This window comes from Crassostrea angulata, chromosome 5 (genome assembly GCF_025612915.1).
Source record: "Crassostrea angulata isolate pt1a10 chromosome 5, ASM2561291v2, whole genome shotgun sequence".
In the NCBI taxonomy this organism is placed as follows: domain Eukaryota; kingdom Metazoa; phylum Mollusca; class Bivalvia; order Ostreida; family Ostreidae; genus Magallana; species Magallana angulata.
The window spans coordinates 50,790,185-50,803,116 of NC_069115.1; the positions used below are offsets into that span (position 1 = coordinate 50,790,185).

Consider the following 12,932-nt stretch of genomic DNA (forward strand, 5'->3'; position numbering starts at 1 on the left):
TTTGTTCGAAGTACAGTTTTGATATACACATGATTTTTATTATCATCATTTTAGTAACATAAAATACTCTCAGTTTTCAAATCTTTATACATTTACTCGGTAATTGAATTTATTTTTTACAATAACTAAACCTGATTTTTCCTATTTAATGTAGTAAGTAAGTAAATAAATAAATAAACAAATAAGTAAATAATGACACTGAATAGTGAGAATGATGACTACTTTTTATCCTTCTGATGCAGAATAATTATTTTCTTCTTGAAAATAGGAGGGCTATATAAAGATAAAGGAAAATATTCAAATTTTATAGCTAAAATTTTTAATTTTTTTCCTTTACTAAATGGTTCATGGTAGTTTTTGATGGTTTATTGTATTTTATGGCCAAAATTCTAATATCATATTCAAGAAGATGGGCGGTAAGGCATGTACAATGCCTATATAAAGACAAGTAAAATACTATAAAATGAAAATATCAACAAATCTGAAAATTGTTTTAATCATTTAAAACAATGTATATTTAACATAACATTGATTTGTAACCCTTAGATAGATTCAATACCTGAAATATTCTGATTTAATCTGGAGTATGCATATTAAAATCTCTATATAGTGTCATTTTTTAGAACTTCCATGCCTTTTGATATACAAAGTTGGTCTGTGTTCCATATTTATGTCATAGTCTAGATTAGGTCTAATGAAAAACAAACCAATTTCAATCAACAAAAAATTTTGAGAGTTGACCAACTATGTACATTGAAAATATCATTTTGTATCCTAACAATTGAAGGTTTTAGAAAAATTAAAATAAAGTCCGTAAATTCCAAAGTGGCTCAGGGAGGCGAGCACTGGTCTTTTGGTAACCTTATAGAACTATGCAATTTTTAAAGTTGTAGGTTTGATACCACCGGAACTTATGCCAATTTTTTTTCTTATCGCTTGTTCAAATAATTAAAACTGAATATAGTTATAAATTTTGCTTTTGCAATCTATGATTATAACATTATCAAAAAAGGTTAATTAATTGGAATAAGATAAATATGAAATTGCATTTTACGACTACGGTAAACCAAACGGGCATTTCCGCTATCGTAGTCCCCCTTCTTTGTAGGTGGATCTGTCGGGTAACTTGCTGACAAACCAGCCTTTCTTAGCTCTAGGAATTTTCATGTGAAAAGTGCCTTACAGGATTAACTGTAAGAGGAAAAAAGGATTAAGCCTGTAATGATTAATAAATTCATCAATTTGATCGAAATACATTGCCCATGAATGGCAGAATCATGAAAGTTTTAAGACTTTTATAAAGATTTCAGTCAATCAACAAACACTTATTAATCATTATTTGACAGTTAAAATGTGCATGTATAAGCATTTGTGAAACAGTTCTGAATTACAGTTTGCCTTTGGACAGTATGTTATAATAAAACTTTTAGACTGTGTAAAAATTGTGACTTTATTTAGTGGTGGACAACTTCATGATCTAAAAATCAACATCCTAAAATTATAAATTCATTAAAAAAATAATAATAAAGTTATTGGGGATTTCCCCTCAATTTATTATTAAAGTGTCACCTTTAAAAAAGAAATTTCGAAATATTTGACAACAAACACGTCATTATCCTAGTATCCTGCTTTTCTTTGAAATTGTTTGAAAGTGAGATATGTATCTTGTAAAAATCCGATTTGGTCAATTTAAAATGATTTGTGTTTTTAAAAGTTTCGAAGAAAAGGCAATTTTTAAGTTTAAAGAGGGAGGTTTGTTCACTTTATTGTCTAAGAAAACTGTATGTATAATTTAATTTCTTTTAATAAAAAGAATGCTAACAAATGTCAAACAACAAACGGCATTGTTTTATCTGTTGTATAATGCTTCTTTATAAGATTCTCATATCAATCTCATCCGATTTTACAATGGCCAGATTTAAATTATACAGTCAGTTACCATCTTATAAAGCAATGGATCCTCGTGGCCAGTTTTAGACCATAATTATCTCCATTAAAAAAGGAGCTTTGTGTAAAGATATAGGGAAAAATGAACTTCCGAAATATTTGTTGATTAAATCCACTCAAGGATAGTTGACCCTTGTTGAGACACCAAAAAGGAATATTTATGATGTTCAATGTGCCATTTAGGCGCCAATTTTTTGCGAAGAGTTTTTGCCTTAGACAAAATTTAGACATCGATGCTTTGCGCAATGATATAACAGTTAATCAGACATCAGTGTGTTGCATGCATATTTTGAAAGGTAACTCCAGGTATGCAAGTCATTTTATCTCTCTCCAACTGACAGTTTTGTCAAGAGAAAGGAGTTTGTATTTTGTGTCATATTTCCATTGTTGAATAGGAAGCTAAATATGTACCGATAAATCTATTCGTTTCCTGTTTTCTGAATGGACCCATTGTGTCAAGTGTCATTTAAACGTTTAAAAAATCAAACCTTTATACTGCAATGGAAAATCTCCCTGAACATACATTTAAAACAGTATTGTAATTAGATGAGTAATTAATCGTTCGAAGGAAGTTGCTCATCCCATTAAATCCGTCTGTCCCAAATTTGAGACTTGTTCTTCAGGCTCAGAAAAAGGGCTCCCGTCAATGTTGACAGTAATTGATATTTTAAAACAGTGTCGGTCGGGCAATTTGAAATCACTTTACAATTATAAATAAATGTTTCGGATGGTTGCAGATCTTTATTTTCCTTAGAGATACTAATTAGGTTTCTCGGGGAATTTTTAATATCTTCAATATACAATGAAAAATGTTAGGTGTGATATCAGACCTTTGATATTTTTAATAATATTTTATCTAATCATTTGTTGATGTCATCAAATATACATCAATTTTATCACACTGGAGTTTGTACAAGATACATAAATGGCATGTCACAGTGACACAGACGTCAAAGCGTATATATATATACATATTTTTTTTTCATATTATAAATGATTTTAGGTCACCATTTTTATATACAAATGTACATGTATTTTTTCAATCACACTTCCGGGTCAACTTGTTTTTTATACATTGAATACAAGTATTTTGTTAACATTTATAATATATTCTGTTTTACAATGTCAATAATAGAAGGTGAAGGTGCATGTTTTCCGATTCTTTGTGAATTAATTAGATAGAATATGACACAAAAGTTTTGTTTGTATATACGCGGCTTCCTTTGTACGTTAAACATTATTGTTGTTTTCTAAGAAATTGAATCGATTTCTAAGATATTTATGTGGATTAAAACATTATTTACGTGTACACATAAATCTTTATATATGCATTTTTCTGAATACTTAAAACTGTCAATATTCCCCATATCAAGGAGGGGGGGGGGGGGGTTCCCCTTTCCTATTTATCAGTTGTGTAGTACATTTACATGACTTATCTGTATTAAACTGTCATGTTGTAAATTTTGAATTTACCGGGTGGCAGTAAATACAAAATTTACAACATGACATCATGTTGTAAATTTTGTATTTACTGCCACCCAAAATTTACAACCTGACATAACTAAGATGTGATATATATAAATACAGCAAATGTTGTTGTCAAACATAGTTGTCATTGAAATGTAGAATTTAGCTTCGTCCAAAGCAAATATTCTTTATAAATGAGGAAAAGTAAAGACGAAATTAAAAAATCAATGGCAAGTCAGTTTCATAACCCTTTATTTTCATCCTTTCAAAACCCTGTTTGGGGGTTTTACGTCTCTTTCAAACATTGATAAATTTTTGATATTTATTTATAAATCTATAATCAAACACATGATCTTTAATTGGAAACAACTGAGGGTCTTCTGTTTTTATACAATGTCATTGTGAACATAAGAGACAAATCACGATTCATCTAAAAAAAATATCAATTAAAAATTTTGAGACCATTTAAGCAAAAACATGAAACAAATTAAAGGCCAATTTTCATCGATCTTAGAATGCACAAGATCTAATCCAATGTATGACCAGTTGTATACTTTCAGCAAGCAATCCCTTGTCTGTACAGCTGTCAAACGTATACCAGTTTTAACTGTTATTGGCGCACGTAGATTGGGTCTAAATTAGTTTATCATGTATATAACGATGCAGTATATTGAAGCTCTTTTGTTTGTTTTTGAAGACGTTTTGTTTTGGGGTTTTGCATGGAGGTGGTTTGTTTGTTTGGTTTTTGTTCGTTAGGTTTTGGGGTTGTTTGGGTTTGTTTGTTTTTTTTTTTGTTTTTTTTTGTTGGGGGGGGTGGGTTTCATCCAGAAAAGCCTCCTTCCTATTTCCTTCATTATCCGTCAAAGTCTAGACAGTCTATTAATATTAACTGCAATACCACACAGAATCTATGAAGTCTTTGGTTACAAAGTAAACGAATTTTATTTCGATCTGACTGCTCACATGTTTTAATGCACGTGTTTTGCTTTTTAAGGATCAAATTTTCTCGTGAATATTTGAATCATGCACTTACAGTCCTGTACCGGTATATTACATGTCAGTTCGCTTAACGTGGGCTTTTGTTTGTTTCTCTTATATAATTAAACAAAAAATCAAAATAATCGACTGGTAATCCAATGCTATTTAAAAATCCATCATATCACATTTATATTTTCAGAATTAGTCATGGAAACACACATCACCGCGTCCTGAATATAGAAGTCTAAGAGAAAAAAAAATACATAGAATTTTCATTGAAGACAATACAACTAGTATCATATGTCGCTTTCGTGCTAATTGCAATTCACTTGTATATATATAAGCGTAAGACAAACATACATGCAAGCTTGAGAAGATATCTTTAGAAAGTCAGAACGCAGCTCAGTGTATGCTATATAATAGGCTCATAAAACCTAATCGTTACTTTAATTTTTAAGACGACTATGAATCGATCAGTGGGTTATCTAAGATACAAGGAAAGCTGCACACTATATAAGCTCTGGAACTTTCTACATTGCAGGTTCCACCAACAAATTAGAATTAAAAAACAATGACATAGTTCACCGGAAAGCCGGACAATATGTACCGGTAAATAGGTTTGGACCTTAGTTGTTACATATACATGTAACTTAAAATAAGTTTTGGGAAATGCCCAAAATACTTTTCATAAGCATGCTTTAAGCTTTTTTTTAAAAAAAATCTGTTTGTGCCAAAAGAATCGTTTTACGTTTATACAAGATGCATGAAGGTGATAGTTTAAGCAATAGGAGTGTAAGTATTTGACATCCAAGTATTTCTATTTGCAATATCAGAATGATTGGTTTATGGGATTCGAAGTTATCAATTTTTTAATCCTTAAAGAAAAGGTGATTTCATTTATCAAAAATGTTAGCATTTCATATCTATCTAATGTCAAGGAGACTAGTTCCGGTAGCCATTACACAGGAAGAATCACGTGACGCGATATATCAAACTTGGTTGACATGGTGACATGGGCCACCAGAGACCTATAATACATCCGCCATCTTAATGCTTTATTGCCTCGTATATATAATTGATAAATATGAAACATTCGTCTAGCTACATTTCTAACGGGATTTCCCCTCAAATTACTGAAAATCGTTCTTTTTGACAATACGTATCCAATGTCAACCCCCCTTCCCATTTTTCCATATAAATGATGTTTTCTTTTGAATAGGTAAAAATGAAATACTGGTAACTTGGATTGCATTTACAAACTTGATAGATATTGTGGAACGTGTTGCAATCAATAACAATGTATTTTGACACCCACTGTTTGTAGGCTATAAAATGGCGCCCGCACATTTGTCAAGGAAATTAATTATTAAGCACTTTAATTAAAAGATTACAGTTTAGAAAAATTCTAATAAAAAGACTGTAGGAGACTAAATGAGAGAGAAAGAGGTGTGTACTGGTTGTGGCGAATAATACTCCATAATCTATCCCTTATTTATGACTGTTATCAATATGAACTCACATTCTCTTGTTTTTTTATGCAACCAAACTGCATGCATTATGAATGTTTGGATTTATTTACGATTGTTCCTCGTTTATATCCTCCTATTATTTATCGACATTTCTCTTGTTTTACGGCAAACTTTATGATATCCTCCTTTCTCATGTTTTTATTTTCTCTGTTTTCTGTTGATTTTTTGTCACTTCTAATGAACAAAGAGCATAATTTTTACGAACAAGATATGAACGCTCTGAACTGCAAATTAGATAACTAAATGAATAAATAAATAAATCATTAAATCAATTAATTGATATAGTCTTTGATGTCATTTTTGTTCGTCATTATAAACGAGTGGTAAAGAATATGTGATTTTTCATTAAATATATGGCTTGTGGAAATATAAATCTAGTTTCATACAGGGTGGGGTCATATTTGCCAAACGCACGTCCAAAATTTAAAAGCTATATGCTATCAATATTATAATTTATAAAGGGCCAAAATCAAGATCTATTCACGTCTATCTTAGTTTAACTTATCCAGGAATCCCTGAAATTGTGGACAGAAAGCACTTGTAAACTAGTACATACATGTACAGAATGAGTTCCGGAAGTACTTATACGGTTTCCCTTATCCTAGTGTGCAAGTTTACTAGAGGGTGAGGGGTTTTATTTGTATATACTTACCATCGACTCGTTTAACACGGGAGTAGAAAGTCAGAAACACTATGAAACACATATTCAACATTTTATTAAATGCTTTACCACACAAAAGTGCGGGCATACAAAGACTGGAAAAGACAGCACTAAAGCATGGAAATAAAAACTGTATCAAAACAATATCCCCGACAAGAGACCCCTCCTCTGTTCTCTAAAGATTCCACAGACTTGGGTACATTACATAACTTTGCACAATATTCTTCAGTAAGTTTTGCAAATTCGAATAAGAGACACGTGTCTATAAATATACAAAGGTTCAAAACGTTTATCGCTTTCTTTCGTTCAAGTATAACTACAGATATCATAAACACTTTATCACCCTCTACGGCTCTTGCTGTCTTTAATGCCTATGTTTGTCGTCGATTTTTGTACCTGTTGACATGACAACAAAAAAATACATCTTTTTTGAAAATTGATTCAACATTAAAGATTTGGAAAGACTACATCACAATGTACAAAACGACAAAATTGGAATGAACAGAAAGGATGCTTAATAAATACGTGATCGGGATGGTTCAATGAGCAGCATCAAAGGTAATACTTTCTATCCTTTATCTAATACTTTTCCTCATAACAAATAAACCACCTGCCTTGATTCAAATACATTTTCTACACATCCATAAGGATTTCTTTGGCAAAATTGATTGTAATCACAAAGGCTCTTGAACTATTGATCATGGACAAGAATGCTAAACTTCAAAAAAGATTTCTTTTCAATTTTCCCTCACATTTTAAATAAACTGTAGCAGAGATAATAAATACATTAGCTTTATGAGATAATGTTTCATAGCTGACAGTTTCTGATACTATAGTATATTAAGTAGATACAAACATGTTTGAGATCAAAACACTGGACTTTTTACACAACATTTCGATAAGCACGTGGCACGTAACACTAGTATGTCAACGTCCATGAGATCACAGAATCCCAGAAAAAAAACACTGTCCTTCCGAAACACAATCTTCGAGCACCATTAAATCAGTTTCAATCCTCTCCTTTCAATGCTAAATGTCTTGGCAAAGTACAATCGCCTGTCCAAAGCGTCTAAGTGACGTCGACTAACTGTAAGCTCCAGCGCAAGCTTTCGATTCCCTCTGTCAATTTGAAAAACGTCGAATTCGGGAAGTGGGCGCAAGAAAAAGACCGGCATACCGCCAAAATTACAATAGCAACATGGGAAGTTGCGAAGAGAAAAAAATTATATTTACATGATTATCGTCAATATGGCCGCCAAACTGATGAGACGTCAGCGACAGTGTTTGGATTTCCGCCTTGACGTACTGGTGAATTGTTCGCGTCCGTAACGTGGGTGTCCATTGGCTGCATTAAATTGGCGCGAACTGCTTCCATTCTTGATCTTTCATCAGAGTCGTCTCTGATGAGTTGTCTGTTTGGACCTTCAATTGGCAAGCGAGGGGGCGTCCCGGAGATAGGGCGGTCTCCCCTGACCGCGTTCATATCTTGTGACCTTTGACCCAATATAGTGTATGTTCTCTCTTCGGGTAAGTAAAGACCGGATTGCATTGGCGGCGGATTTGAATATATGTGTGGATAAAACAGACTTGGTGAGGTGCTCAAATATGATGACGTCATAGTGGTGGGAGGATTTATCCTATCCAAAATTTCGTTTGTGGTCATCATGGGGTAGGTGTTATGAGAGCCAGGAATGGGGAGCGAGATTTCCCGATTAATATCTCTTGAAATGTTTTCCGAGGCTCTGAGGATAGCACTTTCACGTAATATAGCTAGATTTGAATTTGTAGAGGGATATGGCGGTAAACTAGACGATCCAAATATGTGTCTGGATTCTTGAAAACGAGACTCGGGCATTCTGTGTTCAGGAAATCGCGAAAACAACGAGAGTTGCTGATCAAGTGATGAAGATCTTTGTTCCAGAGCCGTTCCGTCCGCTCTTTGCGGATCCGGAATAATAACAGGCATTGATCTGTCTTGATTTGGGGGTAAAATGTCTAACTGTGTGTTGTCCTTGGACATTAATGGAATTCTATTGTCTTGAAGCACCTGATCCATTGGTTGAGTGATGGGAGTTGCGGGGGTAATTGGATGTCCTATAGAAAAAGAAAAAAAGTTGACACATTTAGGTTCTTCCTCAATTTTACGGCGATTAGGTGATCAGACAAGGAAGCGAGGCCGGTGTCTTGCTCCCCTGTCATAGCTGAAGGTTCATCTTCACTATCAATCACTAACATGCCTCGTGATTTCTTTTATTTTATACTGCTCAGAATGGCGTGCAATGAACGAAACAAAAAACTACAGATGACTTTAATGTCTTAATGATTCATTAATTCTCTATTTGTCCTAGACTGCTGGTATGTTCACGACATTAACTATTCAATTAAATAATATATGAGCCGAAGACTGCATAATATTGCGACCAATTGCACGCGTCTGCAGAAAGAGCGCCTTGTATTATAACAAGTATTCGCTGGGACAAATTCTGCCTCTAATTTACACAACCAAGTCATCCTACTCTGGGAATATTAAACGTTGACACATAATTTATTTCTCCCTTTTTATGTATTACAAAATCATTATTAGTCATGGAGTAACTTGTAAGGTCAACTCCACATGACCTTTACAAATGAAAACTACGACAGATTGGGTCTATATAAATTTTTTTCCATTTTGCTGATTTGGCGAATCTTGGTTGTATATATCATGAAGCATGTTCAAATCGCAAAACTACTCACTTCTGAAAAATTTACCTGTGACAGATAGACCCTGTGACTGAGTATAGGCCGGGACCGAGGCATGGGTTGTGATAGAGGGGTAAGGGGAGGGGTCGAATCCCCAGTGACTTCTCTTCCCAATCGAATCTGCCAAAAAAAAGAGTAAAACAATGCAAAAAAATCTAATGTAGGTCAATCTGTCAGGCGAATTAAATTTATGGATATTTGATAGAATATATCTGCATATATCAGGCAGAATTTGGATAATGGCGTGTCTAAAATAAAGCTCAGTGGGTCGCAGTACCAAGCGTGTCTGGCAAAGCGACGGTGCCGACTTTTGTGCACGAGGTCTAATAGCCCTCGTCACCTTCACAAGAAGAAATATATTACGATGTGTCAGTTAAAAAAAAAATTCTTTACTGACGCAGCAAATAGTATCATTTTCCATTAAGATTTCTTCGACCGAACTCTTTAATCAATTTTCGCGGATATTGTCCTAATTTAAGATCTTTGACATTTTCGGTCTGTCGACAAAATGCCGATTTCTTCGAAGTGTTCTTAGAAAATATGCGGTTACGACAGGTCTAAAATTGTCCCGATTGAATTTTTTTATTTGCATGCATAATGCACGATTAAAAATTCATTCTATTTTCAAAACTTTTCTCTTTTATGAGCCTTTTTCGGTACGTAAGTAAATCAATTCCATTGACACGGCATATATCTTCTATTGGGGGATTTCAATCTTGAAATAAAATGAAATAACTACAAATAACCAAATTGTAAATTCAATACAACCATTTCCCCCAGTTTCTAAATTATATCTTATTCCCAAAACTCTGACATAATGGAATTCCAGGCTTACCATTGTGATGGAATCCGTTGGAATCTGAGGATTGTAGTCGTCTGGAATCCCCAGGATGTGACGTCGGTCTACGAACGGGACCCCATTCCGGCATGTGTTGGGTAAACCGGGTGGATTCCAAGGGATTTGGGAATGGATTTCTGTCCGAGGGAAGGTCTAGAGGACATCTAACGCGTCGGTCATCAGTCCGTAATTCTGAAACGAAACAGATGAAATTAATGTACAAACGCAATACAATGTTTTTTTTTTCTAAAATAATTTGTTTTTACTATGTTGAACTCATATATAAAGATAATTTATAAGACTGCAAATATTCCTATAAAATTAGCATTTTTATTGAAATGCACATTTTTTCTCCAAAAATACATAGAATGTCATCGTTTTAGGAAAAAGAGGAAATGAGAGACTTATTGTGTACAGAAAGAGGAGTGAAAGACGTCAACCTAATCAAAAAGCGAGACCGGGGCGAGAAGACAGCGAGAGTGATTGTTTTTCGTCAATAGATCGGAACAATTAATCCTTGTATTTGTTAACTTGTACAGGTCGGGTCCTTGGTACCAACTCCCTTTTGATTTCCAGTCCCCGTGTTGCCATATAAATCCAGGCCGTATATTAGCATTCATGATCGACATATTATCAATTTATTATGCATAAATGCCATTTTTATCCTGTAGTATGTGTGGCGTTGCCGGGTCCCTAGAATCTACTGCGGACGGACATAAAATCTGTCCATTTTCTGCTGTCATCTCCCATGTTGTTATTTACTCGTAAACAAGGCTTATAGAGCGAGGAGTCACGTGGACAGCCGAAGTTTCACTTCCCGAAAAGCAATCATGCATACATACTGCATTGCTATCCTATGACCCACCGGAAAACTGGGAACTCCCAAAAACATCAGAAATTTCTTTGTTTCTGAACAAAAACGTTGAATATCACGGTGAAATATTTGTTAATTCACTGTATTAATTACATCTCGAGTTTTAATTTTTTTAAATTATATAATACGTACCTAAAGTACAAGAGGAATAGAAATGAAGAGGGTGTTTTATAATAAAAATACGCATATGAATTTCTGATTTTTTTATTTTTTATATTTTTGGGGGGTCATTTTTATAGTAAATTCTGGTAGTAAAGATTATCGTTTGGCATAGGATTAGTGGATTGTTTATTAATTATGAACATAAATTTGCCACAATTATACTATCATACCACACATTCTGTTGTAAAATCTTGGGTTTGTGGTTCACCAAAAGTTTAACCACTCTCGTGCACATTCAAGAAACCGAGTTTTTGTGTTCATTTACAAAATAAGGGAATTTCGTTAGGTGACAGAACAGCGGATATAGGGTAAATAATCTGTCATTGTCAATTGCGACATTTTATTAGAATATTTTATTATAAGTTATGATGCCAGTGATATTTTGTTTATTCATTTAGCAATAAAAAAGACGGATTGTTCGCATTAAACATATATCTCCGGTTTTATTCAATTCCGAAATGAATTCTGTCTTACACCGAAACTAAACGCACTAGGCCTTAAATAAATCTATTGTGTCGTTAATAAATTTTATTTTTTGTAGGAACTGATATTAATCTTTTTTTACGATGTCCTATACAGATAAATTCTAGCGACAGTATCCGACTTGGTCGATAAGAATCACACGCGCTTTTTCTTTGGAACACGTGCGCGAACTCCCCCCGTTTCGACACGTGCTTTTCTTCCCATTTTCCCCCTAAATCGGCATATGTCCCAGAGGAAAGAAAGGAGGTTCGAAAATTCATCTACCCCTCAACAGTGGTTATTTGCAGACCTTAATCAAATAGGGTATTCGGTTTCTTTTCTATAAAACAACAGTTCTCGTCTTACGAGACATGGCGGACGTAAAAAGAAGGTGTCTCAATTTTCTTGAGACATCAGCGAAAGGGATCTCAAAAAATACTTTATAGCATCAAGTTAATTTCCATAATTATAGAACACTCCATTTATTTCTAACGCCTAGAAAACTAATTTTTCTCCAAAGGTGTTCGAAGAAATGGAAACGTTCTCTTCGAAAAAAAAATACACTTTTTAAAGTACGGCTAGTGCAGCGATTTAATGCCCTATTGCAAGACCAATTCTCACATTAGGGTACATGTGTCAAAAATCACCATATGGTGCCGATAAATTTCCGTAACACTCAAATCTAACTAATGATCTTTCCCCTTGTTTATAGGGTAAAGGTGCAATGAATACCATTTTTTCTTCGACTTTGGAATAATTATAAATTGCCGAGGGTTTTCATTTTAAAAAAATTAATGAAATTTAACTTCTTTTCAAGGATTTTTTCCCCCCTTTTCATCATTAAAGACGCAGATGGTATGAGCCTGATACAGCACTGGATGGGTATCCTATGCGTATTACGTAACACACACGGCAATTTATACCGAAGGTCCTTTGTAATGTAAATCTAAAGATCGGGTTCGAGGTATAATTGCATCAACTTAGACCACATCTCTCCCGAAACAACTGTCACAGTGAAGAACATGTCCCCAAAGAGGCCAAAAAACGTGGCTTTTGATGAAGAAGATATGCGGCATGCTAAACCCGCGCTTTTTTGTCAGATAGCTTTAATTTTGTTAATTACAAATTCATGAGTTCGTTTGATGTTTAATTTTTTTTCACGGAGATTTTCGTTTTAAAATTCTGTTAAACGGTTTAACTTTTTGATAAAGTATCAGCCAGACGGTTCATAGATCAGAGAGATTACGCAATCATTGTATGTGCCCAATGAAT

General features: G+C 33.9%; 1 protein-coding gene across 5 annotated transcripts in view; it reads right to left on the reverse strand.

Annotated features, from left to right (window-relative positions):
- Positions 1-6,620: 6,620 nt before the first annotated feature.
- The window catches only part of LOC128185648 (runt-related transcription factor 1-like), a 49,719-nt gene continuing 43,407 nt past the window's right edge, over positions 6,621-12,932 (reverse strand). For 3 of the 5 annotated variants that reach the window (XM_052855253.1, XM_052855250.1, XM_052855254.1), the window contains exons 4-6: positions 10,160-10,354; positions 9,319-9,444; positions 6,621-8,676 (exon numbers count right to left, since the gene is read on the reverse strand). In XM_052855253.1, the coding sequence (XP_052711213.1) occupies positions 7,826-8,676; positions 9,319-9,444; positions 10,160-10,354 (1,172 nt within the window). In that variant the 3' untranslated portion in view covers positions 6,621-7,825. The remainder of the gene's footprint in view (positions 8,677-9,318; positions 9,445-10,159; positions 10,355-12,932) is intronic. The other 2 variants (XM_052855251.1, XM_052855255.1) reach the window with 1 other exon arrangement.